Source organism: Anomaloglossus baeobatrachus, chromosome 1, assembly GCF_048569485.1.
Source record: "Anomaloglossus baeobatrachus isolate aAnoBae1 chromosome 1, aAnoBae1.hap1, whole genome shotgun sequence".
NCBI classification, from domain to species: Eukaryota; Metazoa; Chordata; class Amphibia; order Anura; family Aromobatidae; genus Anomaloglossus; species Anomaloglossus baeobatrachus.
Window position 1 is genome coordinate 882,045,663 of NC_134353.1, and position 22,783 is coordinate 882,068,445.

The following is a 22,783-nucleotide window of genomic DNA, read 5'->3' on the forward strand; positions in this document are numbered from 1 at the left end:
AGAGAATGTGGAGGCTGTATATGTGACGCCCTGGGCAAGCCAGGGGTCACAGGTAATGACATCACCACACCCTACACCCCGGTTAGGTACACCTAAGCTAGACCATAAATCCTTGTTGCCTTCCTCCAGGGGCTGATGTCCACACCAGGGGATGGGCCAGGCGGTTGGCTCCGTCCACCGAGGAGTTCACAGTTCTGGAGGCGGGAAAACCAGGCAGAAGAGTTTTGGAGTTGAGTGGTAGAGGAGCAAGTGAGAGGAGTGAAGCTAGGAAAGTAGTAACAGAGCAGCCTGAAGTTGGTCCGGGTGTGTGCCCCGGACTGAGACAGCAAGGTTAGCAGACGGCGGTGACCGTCTGCAGTGGAGGCTGATCAGTGTGCCGTAGGGACCGTGGACGGGTGGTGGCCCGGCGGTACCGGACCGGTACACAAGGAGAAGCCAGCACCATTGGCAGGGGCCTTTCGGATCCCGGCAAGGCTTGGAGTCGCTGTGAATTTGCCAAATCCGTCAGTGAAGGGGACCTCTGGGTCTCCAAACAACTAAGTCCCGATTGAAGGCAACAGTCCAACCGTATGAGAGAGACACCGCCACCGCCAAGGCACCAGTTTCTCAGGGCCAGCGCTTGCGGGCAAATAGTGGCTCATCCGGCCCATATCCAAGTCGGGGAGCGGGTTACCGGTGGGAACCCATCGCAACCAACAGAAGTACTAGGTGCAGGGAAAGAGACAGTCACCGTTAACTACCGGGGAAAAGCAACAGCAGCCGTCCGTGGGAACCGTCTTTCCAGCCGTGTGTTTTACCGAGAACTGTGTCACCGTCTCAGGCTGAGTGAGTACCACCGTGCCGTGAGGCACAGCGCTGCCCCCGCGACCCTGTACCTCACCAGGCCCCGCACCTGGCCTGCCATCCCTCATCCTCCACCCCATCACTGGGCCCCGGGACAACCCACCCCTACCTACGGAGGGGAGAACTAACAACTCTGCTACTCCCTGTCACCGCTCCCGGGATCCCCATGCAGCGGTGGTGTCCACACAATCACCACAACCGTGGGTGGCGTCACGGACAATAAATCCCCAAAAACCAATCCCCTTTTCACTCACGGGCGAGGAGCGCCGCTCGAGTCCCCGGTATCCGGCCCATCGCTCGAGCCACCGAGCAGCAGAGGCCGCAACAGCAGCGGCAGCCGGACCCGAGCAGTGGGAGAGCGCAGCGTCCCCTCCTCCGCCCGCGACATATACTATAAGTGACACGGTGTGAGGTCATTTTTTGTGCAGTGAGCTCAGTGATGGGCAATTATTTATTCTTGGGCACAGCCTTGGGCTTAGTTAGGGTGGTTACTCTTTAGTGAGAATTATGAGTCTGTCACCAGGTTTTTGCCACCTAATTTGAGAGCGCCATAATGTAGGGGCAGAGATCCTGATTCCAGTGTTGTCACTTACTGGGCTGCTTAGTGTAGTTTTGATAAAATCACTGTTTAATCAGCAGTAGTTATCATTTCAGGACTACTTGGTGTGCTGCAGAAATATTTTACTCCCGGAATCCATTCTGTCTGCATGTTCAGAAAGCCATGGACCCCATAGGGGGGAGGGGCGACATGACCAAAGGGAAGGGAGGGAGTGAGGGGGTTAAAGTGAAATAAGGGGATTATGGGACACCATAGGGGATTGGTGGAAAAGGGTCCCTATAGGGGAGGGGGGGAGTATATAAGCTATAGGGGAGGGGTCTTACCTTCCCTTGTGATTCCGGATGGCGAAGGATTCAGACACAGGACCAAGGAACCAGCATGGCGGACCTCCAGGAGCTCGATAGGCTCCTCAGAGCGGCGATGGCGGTGCACGGGGCCCAGGCGGTGCAGTCCCACGTCAGGGCTGCCTGGGCTTCCCCATCGGCACCTGCCCCTTGCTCCCCCCCTAGACGCGGGCGGCGTTCCAGGCCCCCTATCCGGTATTCCCCAGGCGCAGGGGGGGCAAGGAGGCACAGTGAGAGCCCCCTTCGGGACCCTCCGCGGCGGGGCGGGCAGCGGCAGCTCCCTGCATCTGCCCCGGCCGCCGGGAGGAATCTCCGGTGAGGCCGCAGCGGCCGAGAAGGGGGCGTGGCCAGCCCTGAGCCTTCTTCTGGTCTCCGGCCTCGGGCTGGAGTCCGAACCCCTGCGGCGTCTCCCGGCCGGGAGCGAGCCCGGCGACAAAGTGCGGCCAGCGGCGGCCTGGATGGAGGCGGGCCCGGCCTGGGGCTTACTTCCGGTCCCAGAGCGGGCCCCCGGCGGTGGGGCATGTTCCAGCGGCAGCGACCACACGGGAGCGTGCCCGGCAGAGGAATGAGGCCGGCAGTACCCCCCAAGGACAGTGGGGGGGCCAGGCGCAGGCAGCCAGCAGGGGGACCGATGTGGGCAGGCGCCACCCGGATACCTGCGAGGCTGTGGAAAGAAGGGGGGACGGCGGGAGCCCGGCGGTGACTGCCAGGTCCCTCAGATCAGCTGCACTGCACCCGTCGGCCGCGGTCTCCCCTGGGCGGGGGAGGACCCAGTGGGAGGTTCCGGTCAGAGGCCCTGGAGGGCGAGGAACGACGGTGGGGAGCCCCCCGAGTACGGGGAGCGGCTCCTCCAGGAAGAGGCCTCGGTCAGCGGCGGCCCAGGGGACAGGACGGTCTCGTGGGCTGTCGCCGCACAGCAAGTGAAGGATGCCGACCGCCAGTGCCCACGCGGCGGCCCAGGAGGGTGGCCGTGGTGGAGGGGACGCATCGGCTGCATCCTCTGGAGCGGGACCGGTAGGGGACGACTACAGTGAGGAAGAGGAGGGAGCCATCCAGTTGGGAGACGAATCAGAGGAGCAGCTGGCGGCTGACGTCGCGGAACAGTTTTCCATCTCTACGTCACGGTCGGGTGAGCTGGCCGTGGATTCGGCATTGATTGCGGCGCGGGGCGCTGGTGTTGGGGAGGCGGCTGCGGGCACGGCAGCACCGGAGGGGTCAGCTTTGCTTAGTCAGTTGCTGGGGCTGCTGCAGGGATTAGCGCGAGCGCCGGCGGCTGCGGCGGCCTGGACGGGGTTGGCGGCGGATAGCGCGGCGGCGGTCGGCAGCGAGGCGGCGCCGGTGGGGGCAGCGGCAGTTAGCGGAGTAGTAGAGACTGTAGGTGAGAAAGTGGGAGACAAGGAGAAGGAAAAGGAGGATGAGGTGGTGCGGCTGGATGACAGGGCTAAGAGCGAGGTGTATGTGTGCTTTGAGGGGCCGCTGGGGGCGCACCTCAAAAAAGAAGTGAGGGACAAAATTTGGAAAGGGGAGTATGTGGAGATATTTTTCCTGCTACCCCTGGAAAAATTTAACCTGGACAAGGTCAGGCCGAGCGATTCCAAGAAAGAAAAGGAGGAGGAAGAAAAGCACCGTTATAGGCTCATTCCTCGTTCCTTTTCTAATTGGTTGCAGGCATTTGCAATTTTGGCTAGCGTGATAGGGGAAAAGGAGTCGGAGCATTGCTCGGCCCTTTTCGGCTATATGGATGCTATTGGGGAGGCGTATTGCACGTACGGGGGTTTGGCGTGGCTGCGGTATGATGAGCAGTTTAGGCAGAGGAAGGCGTTGCGGCCCAATATGCGGTGGGACCATAAGGATATTTCCTTGTGGATGCGGCTAATGGCGGCCCCGAGTCAGCCCTTTCGTGGCGGTGTCGGGGGAACGGGAACCGGGCCCTCGGGTACCCAGAAAAAGGGAATGTGCTGGCAATTTAATGAAGGCCAGTGCAAATTTGGTGCAGCGTGTAGGTTTAAGCATGAGTGCTCTGGCTGCGGGGGGGACACATAGTTTGTCCAAGTGTTTTAAAAAAGGGAGGGGCAAGGCCGGGGACGGATCTGGTAAAAGGGAGGACACCAGTGAAAATAGAGGCGATGGCGCCGTTTTTAAATAGTTATCCGGACGGGGCAGCGGCGTCACTTTTGCGTGGTGGTTTTTTGTATGGTTTTCAGATTCCGTCAGCGGTTGAGGCACTGCCTCCGGTTTGTCGTAATTTGCGGTCGGCGAGGGACCACCCTGAGGTGGTGGGTGAGAAATTGGGGAAAGAGGTTGAGCTGGGCAGGATGGGGGGCCCATTTGAGAGCCCGCCGTGCAGTAATCTGGTGGTATCCCCATTGGGGGTGGTGCCGAAGAAGGAGCCAAACAAATTTCGGCTCATTCACCATCTTTCATTTCCGGAAGGGTCGTCTGTGAATGACGGCATTGAGCCGGCATTGTCGGCAGTGTATTACGTCTCATTTGACAAGGCGCTAGACTTGGTGCGGGCGGCGGGGCGTGGTGCGTTGATGGCAAAGGCGGATGTGGAATTGGCGTTTCGTTTGTTGCCGGTGCATCCGGAGAGCCAGCACCTTCTGGGTTGCTGGTGGGGTGGGAAGTTTTATGTTGATCGTTGTTTGCCCATGGGTTGTTCAATTTCTTGTTCGAATTTTGAGGCGTTTAGTTCCTTTGTCGAGTGGGTGGTGTGGGACGTGTCCGGCTTGTCCTCTATTATCCATTACTTGGATGACTTTCTTTGTGTTGGGCCGGCGGGTTCCATGGTTTGCGCTGGTTTGTTGTTTACCTTGCAGAAGGTGGCGGATCATTTTGGGATACCTTTGGCGCGGGTTAAAAAGGAGGGGCCGGCGCCGGTTATGCGGTTCCAGGGGATTGAAATTGACTCTTTGGCGATGGAGTGTAGGTTGCCGGAAGAAAAAATTGCGGATTTGTGGAGCGCGGTAGCAGCAATGCTGGCAGCAAAGAAAGTGCGGCTTAAGGTGGTGCAGTCGTTGCTTGGGAAGCTGAATTTTGCGTGCAGGATTATGCCAATGGGGCGTGTGTTCGCCAGGAGGTTGGCTACTGCTACGGCAGGCGTACGTTCCCCAGGGCACTTTGTGCGGGTCACGCGGGAGATCAAGGAAGATTTATTGGTTTGGGATGTCTTCTTGCGGCGTTTTAATGGCTGAGCTTTGTGGTTGAAGAAGGTGGTGCCCAATGGTGCGCTGGAACTGCATACGGATGCGGCCGGGTCGGCGGGTTTCGGCGCCATTTTTCAAGGGCACTGGTGTGTCGGGAGGTGGCCTGAGGAATGGCGGCAGGGTGGCCTGGTTAAAAATCTGGCTCTGCTGGAGTTGTTCCCAATCGTGGTGGCGGTGGAGTTGTGGGGGTCGCAATTTTCTGGACAGAAAGTGTGTTTTCATTGCGACAATCAGGCGGTCGTGCATGCAATTAACAGTTTGTCAGCAAAGTCTGGGCCTGTGGTGGCGTATCTGCGGCATTTGGTGCTCAAATACTTACTGTGGAACATTCATGTGGTGGCAAAACATGTACCGGGGGTTGACAACGGGGTGGCTGACGCTTTATCTCATTTTCAGTTCCGCAGGATTCGGGAGTTGATGCCGGGGGCGGACGAGATCGGAGCGGTGTGTCCAGAGGACTTGTGGAGCCTGGTGAGGCAGTGATTGTGGGTTTGATTCGGAATTCGGTGACTGAGGTGACTTGGTGCCGTTATGCTAAAGTGTGGGTTGAGTGGCAGGCAGTGTTGGGTGAGATGTTTGGTAATGGACGAGCGGATTATTTATTTGCACTACTGGCGTTGGTGAGTGAGGATTTTAGGGCCGGGAGATCGGCATCAGCTGTAGCCCTTAGTGTGGCGGCTGTTGCCTTTTGGTTGAAGGTCAGGGGCGAGCGAGACGTGTCGCGGGATTTTCGGGTGCGTCAGGCCTTGAAAGGTTTTCGAAAAGGGGTGAAGGAACGGGACACTAGGCGGCCCATTTCATTTGAGTTGTTACAGCGATTGGTGGATGGTTTGCGGGTAATCTGTGTCTCAGGGTATGAGAGGGTGCTTTTTGGAACGGCTTTTGTGTTAGCCTTTTTTGGGGCTTTTAGAATCGGGGAATTGGTAAGCCCGTCCAGGGTAAAAGGGGGTGGTTTGCTGTCTGAGGACGTGGCAGTAGTGGGACAGAGAGTGGAGTGTCGGCTTCGGCGGTCAAAAAACGGACCAGATTGGTCGAGGCAAGTTGGTTGTGCTGTATGCAGTGCCGGGGGAGGAGTTGTGCGCGGTGCAGGTGGTGAGCAAGTTTTGCAGTTTGCGGGGCGGTCTTCCAGGCCCGCTGTTACGGCACGAGGATGGTACGTGGTTGTCTCATTACCAGTTTGTGGCAGTGTTGCGAAGTTGTTTGCGCTGGGCGGGGGAGTGCCCGGAGGATTTTGGGTCCCATTCCTTCAGGATCGGGGCAGCTACGGAGGCTTCGCGTTGGGGCATGGGAGATGACATGGTAAGACAGATTGGTCGTTGGGAGTCCTCTCGTTTTAAGGGTTATGTGCGCCCACAGTTGCTGTCTCGTTGAGGGATGTGATTGAGTCGGTTGGTTTGCCGTTGGTTAATTGTTCCTTTGCGGGAATTTGGGAGTGGTGATATTTTGTTTATTGAAATTGTTTCCTTTATTGTAGGAAGTTGCCTGGTATGGATTCTGGGGCACTCTTTCGTGTTCTGGGAGGCTCATCGGGCCGACGCTCGCCCGAATGGTCGGCAGCTGGGCCTGGACAGATCGGTGGCGTCGGTCAAGTGGATCGGCGTTTGGGGCATGGAATGGAGCCGGGTCATGCCGGAGTTTGAGTATTATTGTAGGGTGGATAGACCTCCGAACGTGTTGGTTTTACACGTGGGGGGGAATGACTTGGGTGCGCTGGCATCCCGGGACTTGATCAGGGACATTAAGATTGATTTATTACGTTTATGAACTAAGTATCCGAGTTTGATAGTGGTGTGGTCAGATATTGTGGCCAGATTGGTGTGGAGGGGGGCGCGGTCGGTTGAGAAGCTGAATCGCGCCCGGGCTCAAGTGAACAGGGTGGTTGCGCGTTTTGTGAGAAGAAACGGCGGTGTTGTGGTACGGCATGTAGACCTGGAGCTGCCGAAGTGGCAGTTCAGGAGGGGTGAAGGGGTTCACATTAATGAGATTGGTTCCGATCTATGGGCCTTGGGTTTGCGTGAGGGTGTGGAGCAAGCCTTGGGTGTGTGGCGGGTCCAGACCACGTAAGGTGTCACGTGTTCTGTCCTGTGGCGGGGGTAGGTCTGGTCCAGAGGCGGTTGTAAGGGATTGGTGGCTGGACCGAGAGGCACTGTCTTGGTATGGTGTCTCCGGGTTCCGGTAAATTGCAGGCACGGGGTTCTGCAAAGTTTGGGGGGTATTAATCTGTGGGGTGATTAATACCTCATCTCTGGGTCGGAGTGTTGCGGCCAGGGATATTGGTGTAGAAAAGGGTTTCTGGACCGGGCCTACATAGGGTTACTTGTACAGTGTATTATTTATGTGTTACCTATTATTATTTGTTTGGGGTCGCCCGTTGGACGGCGCCCCCTGGTATTAGAATGTTAATAATAGGTAATAAAGGCTGCTGTGGCCAATTTGTTTAACCAAAGTCGCATGCAGTCGGTGTGTTATTTATTAGGTTAAGTTGGGGGGATATGGTAAACCATCACGACCGGAGAATCCTTCCTCAGTGGTCATGGTTCTCGGAAAAACTCGGGGCCACGGTAGTCGGACCCCCAGCGATTGGAAAGTTATTCCCCATCCCAAGGATAGGGGGTAAGCTTCCAATGTGAGAAAACCCCTTTAAAGCATTGACTGATTGACTACCTGCAGCACACCAAGATTAAGGAAAACAGAGATATACAGATACTTAGGCAAATTTAAAGACTTCTGTTTCTTCTTATTTGTGCATACCTATTGAAGTTGTTGCCTTTCACTCCTAATGAAGCCCATATACACTGCTCTGTTTTCCTTAATCTTGGTGTGCTGCAGGTAGTCCAGTATATTCATGAGCTCTGTATAACTGCAAGATCTGCAGCAGAGAAAATGACAGCAAACAGCTCAGTAAATGACACATTGCTAGAATCAGTCAATGCTTTAAAGGGGTTTTCTCACATTGGAAACTTACCCCCTATCATTGGGATGGGGAATAACTTTCCAATCGCTGGGGGTCCGACTACCATGGCCCCGAGTTTTTCCGAGAACCAGAACATGCAGACAGAATGGATTCCGGGAGTAAAATTTCATAGTCCTGTCTCCTGAGCTGTGCACTTAAGAGGTCTTTTGAGCAATTGGTGGGGGTCTCAAGTCCCACCCCATGATGCCCCTTCTCCCTACTGAGCCCCCCTCTGCCCTACTAATCTCAGAATTAATGGACCTAAACATATAAGATCTCCTCCAAAAGTTAAGTCTACTGCCTTGGACTAATCAGTATTGTGGTTCTTATATGGTCTACAGTCTAATGATGGCTGGTAACAACTACCAGCATCTCCTTACCATTGTTAAGAACATACTGAGAGTTGTACGTTAATGGAATACATATATGTATATGGGTCTAACCTGACACTGCACTTGATTGCTGTACGAAGTTGGCAATGTATTCATGTACTGATGATGGTTTTGGTGATGCCTTATTGTCTTTAGGGTGGGTTTGGCAATGTATTATTGTCTTTAGGGTGGGTTTGGTGATGTATTATTGTATTTAGGGTGGTTTTGGTGATATTACTGTATTGACAGTAGTTCTGGTGATGTATTACTGTACTAACTGTGGTTTTGGTTACGTATTCTTGTATTTAGGGTGGTTTTAGTTATGTATTACTGTACTGATGATGGTTCTGGTGATAGTCATGTAGCTGTTGTAATCTTTACCTTATCAGTCTTGATCCTAAAACGTAAGGTCAGCATGCTGGACTAAAAATACAGCTATCTGCATGTCTGTCAGCCTAATAAATAAGAGACTAAAGCCCCCATACACTATAGTCTGAGTTTTAGGCCGGCAGCTATCTTGCTCAGCTCTCCCATATACAGGAGCACTCATTCTGCCAAGTGTTTCTGTGTTCTTTATTAGAGCCGCTGCTGGACATCTCCGGCAGCAGCTTATCATTTAGAGGATAATAGGATCTACACTCCATAATCGGACATGCTGGATCCTTATTCCCCCCGACAATCAGAAGTTAGAGCCCCCATACACATTGAGCTGTCAGCAGAACCCGTCGATATTGGCGGGTTTAGACCACTTTAGGTTAATGTGTATGGAGGTCTTAACTACTATCTGAAGGCTCTGGGCTCTATCAGGGAATGTGCACACGTCTTGTAGATGTCTGTGAACCCCCGGAATTATTCAGACAGAATACGCTTCAGGACAGTCATCATTTTATCCTGAAGCAAATATATATTTTTTTTTTTTGCTGTTGCTTCTTGGTTGTTTTTTTCCAACATCTTTTAGCTACTGGATTTTACTTATTTTTTAAATGAAGTAGTAAGCGGCATCCAAGCAGCAGCCGCCATCTAATGGACCGGTCACTGTCAGCCGCTTCATGTCTAAGGAAACCTGACACACTTAAATAACTCCAAAGACTGAACATATGGACAGTAAAGGGGGCTTTACATGCTGCGACATTGCTAATGCGGAGTCGTTGGGGTCACGGAATTTGTGACGCACATCTGGCCGCATTAGCGATGTTGCTGCGTGTGACACCGATGAGCGATTTTGCATCGTTGCAAAAACGTGCAAAATCACTCATCGGTGACATGGGGGTCCATTCTCGATTATCGTTACTGCAGCAGTAACGATGTAGTTCGTCGCTCCTGCGGCAGCACACATCGCTATGTGTGACGCCGCAGGAACGAGGAAGCTCTCCTTACCTGCCTCCCGGCCGCTATGAGGAAGGAAGGAGGTGGGCGGGATGTTCCGGCCACTCATCTCTGCCCCTCCGCTTCTATTGGGCGGCCGCTCAGTGACGTCGCTGTGACGCTGCACGGACCGCCCCCTTAGAAAGGAGGCGGTTCGCCGGTCACAGCGACGTCGCCGGGCAGGTAAGTATGTGTGACGGGTATGGGCGATGTTGTGCGGCACGGGCAGCGATTTGCCCGTGTCGCACAACAGATGGGGGCGGGTACCCACGCTAGCGATATCGGGACCGATATCGCAGCGTGTAAAGTAGCCTTAAGTCGTTTACATTGCAGTGTATGAGTTCATTTCTTTAATATTTAGAGTTTGGGGTTTTTGGGCGGGTTACAGCGTGGATCTGTCTGAAAACAAAATGCTGTGTGCACTTACCCTTAATCTGACTGATCAGAAGGCGGCGGCACCACTGACAGTGCCTAGGGCAGCAAAAACCCCAAATACGGCCCTGTCTGTAGAATCCCTGCTTACATGCCTCTAATACACTCACTATCCCTATACTTTACTAGTTGACCAAAAATACATCCATGGCTGATCACCGCACCTTCATGAGCTTGTAAGACATTTAAAGTTTTAAAATATGGTCATGAAAATGGAATTATGCCTCCTATTGTGGCAAACACCGTAAGTGAAAACAGCTTGATGAAAAATTTATTTTCAAATTTTTCTTTATTATTGAGGATTTTTTGGTGCAATCCCACTTCGTACATAATGCAGATTTAAATATTTTATGATGCAGGTAATCACTTTGAACTTGGTTCATCTATTATACTATGGATCCAGGAGAGGATGCTTTCACTCAGACGAGTGTAGACGTTTGTGGTGTGTGGAGTTCCACATGGCTTGAACCCAAAAGAATTGATTCCTCTGAAAACTCCTTCACATATTAAGGGACTTCCAGAATCACCCTAAAAAAAGATGATATAGTACATGAGCAAATATTTTTACAAAACAAAAATTACCATATGTAGTCAGAAATGTATCCAAGTCAGGCCTCATGCACACTGCCCTATAACTCTTAAAGAGCTGTAATGAAGTAGCACCGCCACTCGAGGGCCCATCCTACTCAGGGTTCCACAGCATGATATGAGCACCACAACTCACAAGGGTGTGCCCATCTGAAGGTTATAAAGAGAGACCCCCGGGACCAAAAGGTTTTGGTCAGGGGTCACCATCTCCCCCTCCATCAAAAGAAATAATTAGTGATGAGCGAGTACTAAAAAGCTCGGGTGCTCGAAGCTCGGGCCGAGCATCCCAAGATACTCGTGTACTCGGGCCGAGCAACGAGCCCAATGTTATCCTATGGGAGACCCGAGTATTTTTGTGAAATGACCCCCCGGCAGCATGGAGAAACCCTAAAAATGTCACAAAAGTCTCAGAAGAGTGCTCAAATGACATGGCAACAGCATGGGGAAGACCCCTTGAAGCATTTATCACTGAAAAGTCACAGCTGTGAACAATTTTGTCCGCGTTTTACGCCATTTTTACGGACTCACCAGAAAACCTTCCAAAATGACCCCAAAATGATTTTTCATGGCGGAAATGTTAAGGGCACATACCCAATAGTGAGATAGAGCTGGTGTATGTTACTTTTTGAGATTAATACATGAAAGATTTTACGTGAAAACATTGTGTGGCACTCCGATGTCCCTGAGAAGAGACGTACATGAAGGCCTCTGAGTCTAATGTGCCCATTTTGAGGAAGTGAGTCTTTGTAGTATTTTCCTTTGCCAGGGCAGTCCAAAATTGTGAGGTTCACCAATGCCCCTGCATACAGACGTGCATGAGGGCCTGTAAACCTGAAGTGCCCATTGGAAGGAAGTGGGTCTATTGTAGTATAGCCCTTAGGCAGGGCAGCCAAAAATTGGGAGGCTCCACGTTGTCCCTGGGTAGAGACGTGCATGAGGGCCTTTAAACCTGAAGTGCCCATTGTAAGGAAGTGGGTCTATTTCAGTATAGCCCTTTGCCAGGGCAGCCAAAAATTGGGAGGCTCCACATTGTCCCTGGGTAGAGACGTGCATGAGGGCCTCAAAACATTAAGTGTCCATTTTAAGGAAGTGGGTGTATTATAGTATAGCCCTTAGGCAGGGCAGCCAAAAATTGGGAGGCTCCACGTTGTCCCTGGGTAGAGACGTGCATGAGGGCCTCAAAACATTAAGTGTCCATTTTAAGGAAGTGGGTGTATTATAGTATAGCCCTTAGGCAGGGCAGCCAAAAATTGGGAGGCTCCACGTTGTCCCTGGGTAGAGACGTGCATGAGGGCCTCAAAACATTAAGTGTCCATTTTAAGGAAGTGGGTGTATTATAGTATAGCCCTTAGGCAGGGCAGCCAAAAATTGGGAGGCTCCACGTTGTCCCTGGGTAGAGACGTGCATGAGGACCTCAAAACATTAAGTGTCCATTTTAAGGAAGTGGGTGTATTATAGTATAGCCCTTAGGCAGGGCAGCCAAAAATTGGGAGGCTCCACGTTGTCCCTGGGTAGAGACGTGCATGAGGGCCTCAAAACATTAAGTGTCCATTTTAAGGAAGTGGGTGTATTATAGTATAGCCCTTAGGCAGGGCAGCCAAAAATTGGGAGGCTCCACGTTGTCCCTGGGTAGAGACGTGCATGAGGGCCTCAAAACATTAAGTGTCCATTTTAAGGAAGTGGGTGTATTATAGTATAGCCCTTAGGCAGGGCAGCCAAAAATTGGGAGGCTCCACGTTGTCCCTGGGTAGAGACGTGCATGAGGGCCTTTAAACCTGAAGTGCCCATTGTAAGGAAGTGGGTCTATTTCAGTATAGCCCTTTGCCAGGGCAGCCAAAAATTGGGAGGCTCCACATTGTCCCTGGGTAGAGACGTGCATGAGGGCCTCAAAACATTAAGTGTCCATTTTAAGGAAGTGGGTGTATTATAGTATAGCCCTTAGGCAGGGCAGCCAAAAATTGGGAGGCTCCACGTTGTCCCTGGGTAGAGACGTGCATGAGGGCCTCAAAACATTAAGTGTCCATTTTAAGGAAGTGGGTGTATTATAGTATAGCCCTTAGGCAGGGCAGCCAAAAATTGGGAGGCTCCACGTTGTCCCTGGGTAGAGACGTGCATGAGGGCCTCAAAACATTAAGTGTCCATTTTAAGGAAGTGGGTGTATTATAGTATAGCCCTTAGGCAGGGCAGCCAAAAATTGGGAGGCTCCACGTTGTCCCTGGGTAGAGACGTGCATGAGGGCCTCAAAACATTAAGTGTCCATTTTAAGGAAGTGGGTGTATTATAGTATAGCCCTTAGGCAGGGCAGCCAAAAATTGGGAGGCTCCACGTTGTCCCTGGGTAGAGACGTGCATGAGGGCCTCAAAACATTGTTCCCATTGCAAAGGAGCGGGTCTCCTGTCGTTGTAATGTCCATTCTGCAAAGAATGGGCGAAAAAATTTACCACTGGGGGTATACCTGAAACAAAGGCCTAAGTATTGCAATTTGTAACGGTCATCATCATGGTGGCGCATGAGGAGAAGGAGGAGGAGTCCAGCGATTATCCAAAGTCCAGAAGTGTGTACCCATGGGTGAGTGGAGGTACATGGCAAACTTTAAATTCCGCTCTCATTTGCTGGTGGTGTGGTGAAGTCTGGCCCAATCCAACCCTTGTTCATCTTGATCAGAGTCAGCCTGTCAGCATTTTCAGTTGACAGGCGGGTGCGTTTATCTGTAATGATTCCACCTGCGGCACTAAAAACACGCTCTGACAAAACGCTAGCAGCAGGGCAGGCCAGGACTTCCAAGGCGTAGAGAGCCAATTCATGCCACGTGTCCAGCTTGGATACCCAATAATTATAAGGCACAGAGGAATGTCGGAGTACTGTTGTTCGATCTGCAAGGTACTCCTTCAGCATCTGGGCAAACTTAGGATTTCTTGTGGCACTACCCCGCACCTCAGGGGCTGTGGTACGTGAGGGGCTGAGAAAACTGTCCCACATCTTAAAGACTGTTCCCCTACCTCTGGCGGATTGGACTTGTGCCTCTCTCGGCTGTACGCCTCGGTTGTCCACTGATTCATGACCTATGCCGCTAGCGTTTTGTGAGGGGAATGCTTTGCCTACTTCCGTGAGTATGGCCTTCCGAAACTGCTGCATTTTGGTTGACCTCTCCTCCACGGGAATAAGAGACAAAAAGTTCTCCTTGTAGCGTGGGTCTAACAGTGTTACCAACCAGTAATGATTGTCGGCCAAGATGTTCTTAACGCGAGGGTCACGAGACAGGCAGCTTACCATAAAGTCAGCCATGTGCGCCAGACTCTTAACAGCCAGGACTTCAGTAGCCTGACCAACAAGATGACTGAACATGCTGTCCTCCTCCTCCTCCTCCTCCTCCTCCTCCTCATCTACCCTGTCCTCTGGCCAGCCACGCTGAACCGAGGATATGACTGGTGTGCATGTCATATCCTCAATTTGGCTGGAGAGTTGCTCCATGTCTTCATCCTCCTCCTCGTCATAGTCCTCCACTGCACGTTGTGATGAGACGAGGCTGGGCTGTGTGTTATCACCCACACCCACTACTGTTTCTTGCTGCAACTCATCGCGCTCCGCCTGCAATGCATCATGTTTGTTTTTCAGCAGAGACCGTTTTAGAAGGCAGAGTAGCGGTATGGTGACGCTAATAATGGCGTCATCACCACTCACCATCTTGGTGGAGTCCTCAAAGTTTTGGAGGATGGTACATAGGTCTGACATCCATCTCCACTCCTCAGGTGTTATGTGTGGAGTTTGACCCATTTCCCGACGGCTTAGGTGATGCAGGTACTCAACAACTGCCCTCTTCTGCTCACATATCCTGACCAACATGTGCAGAGTTGAATTCCAACGCGTGGGGACATCACACACCAGTCTGTGAGCCGGAAGATGCAAACGGCGCTGAAAGCCGGCAAGGCCGGCTGAAGCAGTAGGTGACTTTCGAAAATGTGCAGACAGGCGGCGAACTTTTACCAGTAGATCAGACAGCTCTGGGTATGACTTTATAAACCGCTGAACCACGAGGTTGAGCACATGGGCCACGCATGGAACATGTGTCAGCTGGCCTCGCCTCAAAGCCGCCACCAGGTTCCGGCCATTGTCACACACGACCTTTCCTGGCTTTAGGTTCAGAGGTGTGAGCCAGTGATCTGCCTGCTGTTTCAGAGCTGTCCACAGCTCTTCTGCATTGTGGGGTTTGTCACCTATGCAGATTAGCTTCAGCACAGCCTGTTGCCGCTTCGCTGAGGCAGTGCTGCAGTGCTTCCAGCTTGTGACTGGTGTGGAGGGCACAGTGGATGAGGATGCGCAGGAGGAGGAGGAGGCTGAAGAGCATGACATTCCGGAGCTGTAGAGTGTGGGTGAAACACTGACTGAGGTAGGGCCTGCAAACCTTGGTGTGGGAAGGACGTGTTCCGTCCCTCGCTCAGACTGGGTCCCAGCTTCCACAATATTAACCCAGTGTGCCGTCAACGAGATGTAGCGGCCTTGCCCACAAGCACTTGTCCACGTGTCTGTGGTTAGGTGGACCTTGGGTGAAACAGCGTTGTTCAGGGCACGTGTGATGTTTTGTGACACGTGGTTATGCAACGCGGGGACGGCACACCGGGAGAAATAGTGGCGGCTGGGGACCGAGTAACGTGGGACAGCTGCCGCCATCAGGTCACGGAATGCTTCAGTCTCCACCAGCCTAAAAGGCAACATTTCCAGCGCAAGCAGTCGCGAAATGTTAGCATTTAGAACTGTGGCATGTGGGGTGTTGGCAGTGTATTTGCGCCTGCGTTCAAAGGTTTGCTGAATGGATAACTGAACGCTGCGCTGGGACAAGGACGTGCTTGATGATGGTGTTCTTTCTGCGTAGGCAACTGCAGGTGCAGGAGTGGAGGAGGCTTGTTCGCAGGCAGCATGGACAGAGGATTGGCTCGCATGCACAACCAGCGAAGACGTAGCAGTGACATCAGCAAGCACTGCTCCTCGACTCTGTTGTACTTCCCACAAAGTCGGGTGCTTGGCTGACATGTGCCTGATCATGCTGGTGGTGGTCAGGCTGCTAGTTTTGGTACCCCTGCTGATGCTGGCACGGCAGGTGTTGCAAATGGCCTTTTTTGAATCATCTGGATCCAACTTAAAAAACTGCCAGACTCGGGAAGACCTAACATTTGTACAGGCACCTTGTGTCGTCGTGTTGTTCCGGGGAACGGTTGCCTGACTTCTGCCTGGGGCCACCACCCTGCTTCTTACTGCCTGTTGTGATGCTACGCCTCCCTCCCCCTGTGCACTGCTGTCCTCGCTCTGCATATCCTCCTGCCAGGTTGGGTCAGTTACTGGATCATCCACCACGTCGTCTTCCTCTTCCGCACCCTGCTCCTCCTCCTGACTTGCTGACAATTGTGTCTCATCATCGTCCACCACTTGTTGAGACACGTTGCCAACTTCGTGAGAACGTGGCTGCTCAAATATTTGGCCATCTGTACAGACGATCTCCTCATGACCCACTTCAATATGAGCTGGCGAGAGGCCAGAATGTGTGAATGGAAACGTGAACAGCTCTTCCGAGTGTCCAAGTGTGGGATCATTAATGTCCGAGGAGGACGTGTACTCAGCCTGGTGGTAGGAAGGAGGATCAGGTTCAGAAATGTGCGGTGCAGTATCACGGCTACTGACACTTGACCGTGTGGAAGACAGAGTGTTTGTGGTGGTGCCAATCTGACTGGAAGCATTATCTGCTATCCAACTAACAACCTGTTGACACTGGTCTTGGTTCAAGAGCGGTGTACTGCTGCGGTCCCCAAGAATTTGGGACAGGACGTGCGAGCGACTAGATGTGGCCCTTTGTTGTGGCGAAATTAGAGCTTGCCCACGACCTCGGCCTCTGCCTGCACCACCATCACGTCCACTTCCTTGTTCCTTGCCAATGCCCTTGCGCATTTTGCAATGCTGTGCACTGCTGACGTGTATATTCACTACTTGTGCGTTATATCAAAGTGTGTGGAAATTGCACACAAGTGCACCTGTACGCTGCCACCAACAGGCACACACGTGCGGTTTTAAAAACCAAGCACGGACGCAATAATAACCTAACAGGTTTTTTTGGGGAGCGACAATTACAGACAAGTCAGACACTATCTGGACTGTTTTACACTGTGTACACCAGCCCCAGATATGATGAAGGCTGGTATACGGTCACCACTACCCTGCCTGCCTGCCTGCCTGTATACTGGTACAATAGTCCTGACAAGGACTCTTTTGGTCACTAGCCTGTATTCAGACCTGGCTATACCCTGCCTGTATATAGCAACAGTAGTCCTGAGAAGGACTCTGCTACTGTACTCCGACCTGGCTATACCCTGCCTGCCTGTATACAACTAGAATAGTCCTGAGAAGGACTTTTGGTCACACTGTTTGCAGCCCTGCAACTGAAAAAGCTATAAAGGGCCGCAAAGCTTTCCCTGAATCAGCGACACTCTCCCTGCACTCACTGTCTGGATAGCTGTGAGCAGAGCACAGCGCGCCGGCCGATATAAAGGCTCGGTCACGCTGTGCAGGCCGGCCAATCACTGCAATTCCACAACTAACAGGGCTGTGGCATTGCAGTGGTCTGCCAGCCAAATCCCTGCATGAGGGCTGGCTCTCAAAAGAGCGCCAACATGCAGAAATGAAGACCACGAGTACAGCACGAGTATCGCGAGATTACTCGGTCCCCGCCGAGCAGCCCGAGTACAGCGATACTCGTGCGAGTACCGAGTAGTGACAAGCATGCTCGCTCATCACTAGAAATAATATACAATTTATAAGTGTTGCATCAAAGACCTCCCCCCCCCCACCTCTCTACCCAAAACCTGTTGTCTTTCTTCCTTCAGTTTCATCCAAGTACAGGATAAATGAAATGGAAGTTAATCACATATATTACATAACATAAAAAGGAGATTTATAAATATTTTGTACACCTAAGATGCCTGTTCTCAGGAACATTGGGACTCCCAGCAGCCAGTCACCGTCATTTTAAATTGATGTTAGGTATGGGGAAGTACGAAACATACGGCAAAAGGGAAGGAAGGGGGACCCATGTGTATGGGGAAGGGGGAGATGGTGACTCCTGAGTCCTGACCAAAAGCTACTGCTGATCCCTGGAGTCCATCACCACCCTGGATAGGTTCTGCACCTATGCACTGAGCAGGATACCTGACCCTAGGTATCCTTATTAGTGCTGGGCCCTAAATAGGGAATGGGTGGGATGAGCTCTTCGTCAACCCACACTAAACACTACAGAATACACAAGGAGGACACACAGGGGGAAAATGCATAAACTACTTATCCACAGATGACTCATATAGAAGTTCAGCAAAGTTTCAGCAATGATACTACAGAGGAGTACAAGCCACCTGCTTGCAACCAAAGCTTGAATGAGCTGAATATTATCCCCAACACAAGTCCAGGGAAGATGGGAGTATTTAAGCACAAGGGGAATACTGATAATCAGCAGCTGGATGGATGGAGCACTCCCCTGGGTCCTAAAGGGGGAGAAATGAAAATCCAACAGGAAAGCTACCTAGTAAAATGAATACTAACAACAGGAACAATAGAAAGTTAGGGAGTATTTTCTATTATTAATAATAATAATAATAAAAAAGTTATTTCTATAGCACCAACATATTCCGCAGCGCTTTACAATTCAGAAGGGACATGTACAGACAAAATGAGACAATACAAAATAACAAAATTAAGATACCAGGAGGAGTGAGGGCCCTGCTAGTAAGCTTACAGTCTATGAGGAAAGAGGGGAGGCACAAAAGGTGAATGGGGGGGGGGAAAGCTTGTTATATATGGTCCTGCCATTGATTTAATAGGGTATTCAAAACCAGCTGCATGAACCCGTCATTGGCCAGAATTTATACAGGTACAGGTTCTATTGCCAGAAACCACATGACTGTCTGTCACCCATGACAATTATTGGCTGAACCACTTGATATTAAGGGGTATTCCCAACGTCTCAATGGGGGCAGAGGGCTCAATCTACCAAGGTGTTATGGGCTCTGTAGGGGTTTGAGCACAATGAAATGGCCTAGAACTTAGGTCTCTGGGGAAGGGTGGTTGATCGGTCAATTAGGGGCCAATGCCTCTGTAGGAAAAGGACACCCATTCTATTAAAGTCATAGCGTCTCAGTAGGGATGGACTATCTCTTATTTCAGTTGTAAGAGAAGATAGTTGGGGCCCATCAGGACATGAACAGCAGCGTTAGGCCCTTTTGTAAAATTTTTCCTTCTTTCCTGATGAAAGTATAATCTCCAATTACCTGATAGGGATTAGCAGTACCCAAAAATCAGTAGTAGTTACTACAACCACTTGTCACCTTCACATACAGTAGATAATCTCTGCTACACAGAAGAATTTTTCTGCTTCTACTGATAGAATACAGTTTTTTCAATATACTTTAACAATGCCTGTTTGCCGTCATTCAATAGTAACCTTCATTGTAGATAGTATCCTGTGCCGGACTTATTAAAATTTTAATTTTACTCACTTATATAAGGCCATTAATTCCAAAACAACTTTATCTAAATTCTCTATCAGTATGTGTTTGGAGTGTGGGAGGCAAACTCCTTGCAGATGTTGTCCTTGGAGGGATTTGAACCCAGGACACCGGCACTGCAAAGCAACAGTGCCAACCAACCTATCTGATAATTGAATTGTTTTGAGTCCATCACATTTTTACAGTGAAAGAAAATAGTGAAGGCCCCTGTCAATAGACAATAAACAGAAGTCTTGGAATTGTAATTATATTAGAAAAATATATAATTTTATTCTCTGAAAATTGTAACAGAGCATTCAGTGATCTGAACATTTGTTGTGATCAATGGCCCCGTCTATGGGAAATCTCTATGGAAAACTGCAGTTTTGTAATTGTAGTTGACTTTACAGGACACCAACTATTACGGATGATGACAGTCATGTAGTTTCTGGCCATAGAAGGTCACAGTGTTTGGCTGTGTAAAATTCTTCCTGACTTTCCATTGTTCCTGCTGTCAGTATTTTTTGGTATACGTAGCTTTCCTGCTGGATTCATCTCTCTCCCTTTTGGACCCAACAGGAGCTCGACTTCCACACAGCTGCTGATCATCAGTATTCCCTTGGTGTTTAAATACCTCTTCCTACCTTGGACTGCTGCTGGTGATATTATTCAGTTCATGCAAGGTCTGGATGCAAGTGTGATACCCTGGACTAGCCAGGTAGTCACAAATAGCGCCCCACACAACACCAGTCCCTCACTAGGTAACATCAGCAAAACACAAAACCCTAGTAGTCACCTCCCTCAGGGTTTGATGGACACACCAGGGGGCGTGCCCAGGCGGTTGGACACGCCCGCCGAGGAGTTCACAGGTCCTGAGGCAGGAAAAACACAGTTAGTTCAGTTCTGGAGTTGAGTAGTGGAGCTTAAGGATAGTAATCTGAAGTTCAAGTCCTGAGGCAGGCCTGAGCCCAGGTCTGCCGCAGTCTGACAACAGGTGTCTGGGTCGGAGCCCAGCCACCTTTGGCTAGGAGGCATACGGTGGCCTCAGCCTGCAGGAGCCGGGAAGACGGCTCGGTGGAACCGTAAGGGACCGGGACAGGGTAGTGGCCCGCCGGTACCGAACCGGGGAACCGACTGGAAACCGGAGCACAAAGGGGGGTACTCAGACCCTGAAACGAGGTCCGGAAACTACTGGACCGAGTTAATTAACTGATTGAGGTCTGGCCTTTAGGTCCTTTCCCACCCAAGTCCCGACTGAAGACAACAGCCCACCGAGTGGGATAGAAAGCCACCGCACAGACAGAGAGATCCCACGGGCCAGCGTCTGCGGACAACGGGCTCTTCCGACATCCCCAAAGCCGGGGAGCAGACTCCCATCGCTGAAGTGCGGGCAGTCCACAGCTACACAACACGGTGCAGAAGAAAGGCAGAGACCACCAAACCGAGTGGGGGACCAGACGCAGCCGGCTACGGGCACCGACCACCATCATCTTGGTTTACCAGAGACTTGTGTGTGTCAATCATCGTGAGTACAACTGTGCCCTCGGGCCGCGCACCGCCCTGCACCACACCAGCACATCCTTCCCAATCGGGTCCCGGGGCCATCACCCCATGGAGGGGTTAACACCTTGCTGCGCAACACCTTCCCCGGGTGCCTAGTAAACAGCAGCGGTGGTGTCCACATTCACCACAACCCGTGGGTGGCGTCACGCACTTAACCAAAACCACGGCTCTGGCCGTAAACCTAAACAGCCCCCCTTCAAAGCGCCAGTCCCTTTCAGAGCGAAGTGACCCTGGGTCCGGAGGCGCTCGAGCCACCCACCGACGAGCCTGGATCCGAGCGGCTCGGCCGCAGCCAAGCGCGGGGCGGTACACAAGCAGGTGGTTTGTAGTCTTCTGTGCTGTCGTTGTTAAAAACTCTGCTGTAGATAAGTAGTTCATGCATTTTCCCCCTGTGTGTCATCCTTGTGTCTTCTATACCATTTAGTGGGGTTGATGAAGAGCTCATCCCATGCGTTCCCTATTAAGATCAAGCACTAAGGATACCTACTGTCAGGTATCCGGCTCGGCGCATAGGTGCAGAACCTATCTAGTGTGGTGAGGGACCCCAGGGACCAGCAATAGGTGTTTGGTATGGGGTCACCATCTTCCCCTTCCCTAGACACATGGTTTTGCTTCCCTTTCCTTTCGCTGTTCGCTTGGTACTTCCCCGTACCTAGCGTGACACCAATAGAGTCTATTAGTGATGGGGGAATACTAAAATATTGGGGTTAGGATTATCTGTCGCAAATATTTTGTACTATTCATGTGTAGTGGGTGGGCCTACCCCCTACTAGTTTAACATAGTTACCCGGCATTGTGATTATTAAAAGTGTTGAATTATATGTTTTTATGTGATGTGTTAGGGCACCCCCTAGTGGCCGGGTGGGACGGCTGTTGCCACCGGGGAGGAGGAGTCGGCCGGATATCTAGGCTAGGTCTGAATGTGTGTGGGGTAGAGAGATCCGGGTCAGCGGAGTGCGAGCATCTGCAGCGGCAAGTGCGATAGTGTGAGCGGACCATCAAGGGACACCGGAGAGGAGGAGGTGGACGTAACCTCAGAGCCTATTCTGCCGGTGTGGGTCCGGTGTATGCTTGGCTGAATAGTGGGTGCCCGAAGGAAGTAGAGTACGGAGGGCATATCCCCACCCGAGGTGACGTCTGGTCAGAGTGTCCCCAGCTCCACTAATATTGCCGTGATCCGCTGACCGGAGTGGCTTTTACCGGAGTGTCTGTCAAGCTGTGAGATCCGGGACAGCAGTGTGTGCACTTGGGCAGAGTGTGAGCGAAACAGCACGGGACACCGGAGATAAGGAGGTGGACGCAACCTCAGAGCCTATTCTGCCGGTGTGGGTCCGGTGTATGCTTGGCTGAATCGTGGGTGCCCGAAGGAAGTAGAGTACGGAGGGCATATCCCCACCCGAGGTGGCGTTTGGTCAGGGTGTCCCCAGCTCCACTGAAAGTCTGCAACTGCCTGTTTCTTTACTGTCTGCTGTTCGGATTATTGGACTGTGCTGAATAAATGTTCTCTTTTATTGCATTCAACTCTTGCCTGAAGTCTATTTGTGTAATTGAGAACGAAGACACTAGCACACACTGTTTTAACCCTAAAGAAGTGATGAAGACAGGGATGTGCCTGCACCATAGTGCTGCCACGACTACACAGCCAGAGGCCTCCCTGCCTGGTCACTTCATGTGGCGTAGTCGGCAGGATCCGAGTCCTTTGCCGGAGAACCAGGAGTCTGAAGACCAAGTAGTGCCTGAAGCACGGAATTCGGACGAAGAGAGAAGATTTCCAGTCCCATGGTGGGAGGAAGAAGTGCCCAAGGCGTTGGACCGGGTACAAGATGGCGGCAAGGAGGCCGTTATCTGTGAGGAAGAAAGGGCGCGAAAAGTAGGCGCCAAAAGAAGAGCCTGGGGCTGGCCGGCGCCGAAGAAAAAGGACAGAGTACTCCGCCCAAAGAGGGGAGGCGCCAGCTCCAGGGCATTGAAGACTAAGAAAAGGAAAAAGAAGTACCTCGGCGGAGGAGTCGAGATGATGCGTGAGGCTGGGGGTGGAGTTTG

The 22,783-nt window shown here is 51.7% G+C and overlaps 1 protein-coding gene across 2 annotated transcripts in view; it reads right to left on the minus strand.

Annotated features, from left to right (window-relative positions):
• The window catches only part of LOC142255114 (granzyme A-like), a 75,159-nt gene that overhangs the window by 20,257 nt on the left and 32,119 nt on the right, over nt 1-22,783 (minus strand). The window contains exon 5 of one of the 2 annotated variants that reach the window (XM_075326569.1): nt 10,397-10,601. The exons of the other annotated variant lie outside the window; for it this stretch is intronic. Within the exon in view, the coding sequence (XP_075182684.1) occupies nt 10,437-10,601 (165 nt within the window). The 3' untranslated portion in view covers nt 10,397-10,436. Of the gene's footprint in view, nt 1-10,396; nt 10,602-22,783 lie in introns of those variants that run through there. 2 annotated transcript variants of the gene reach the window in all.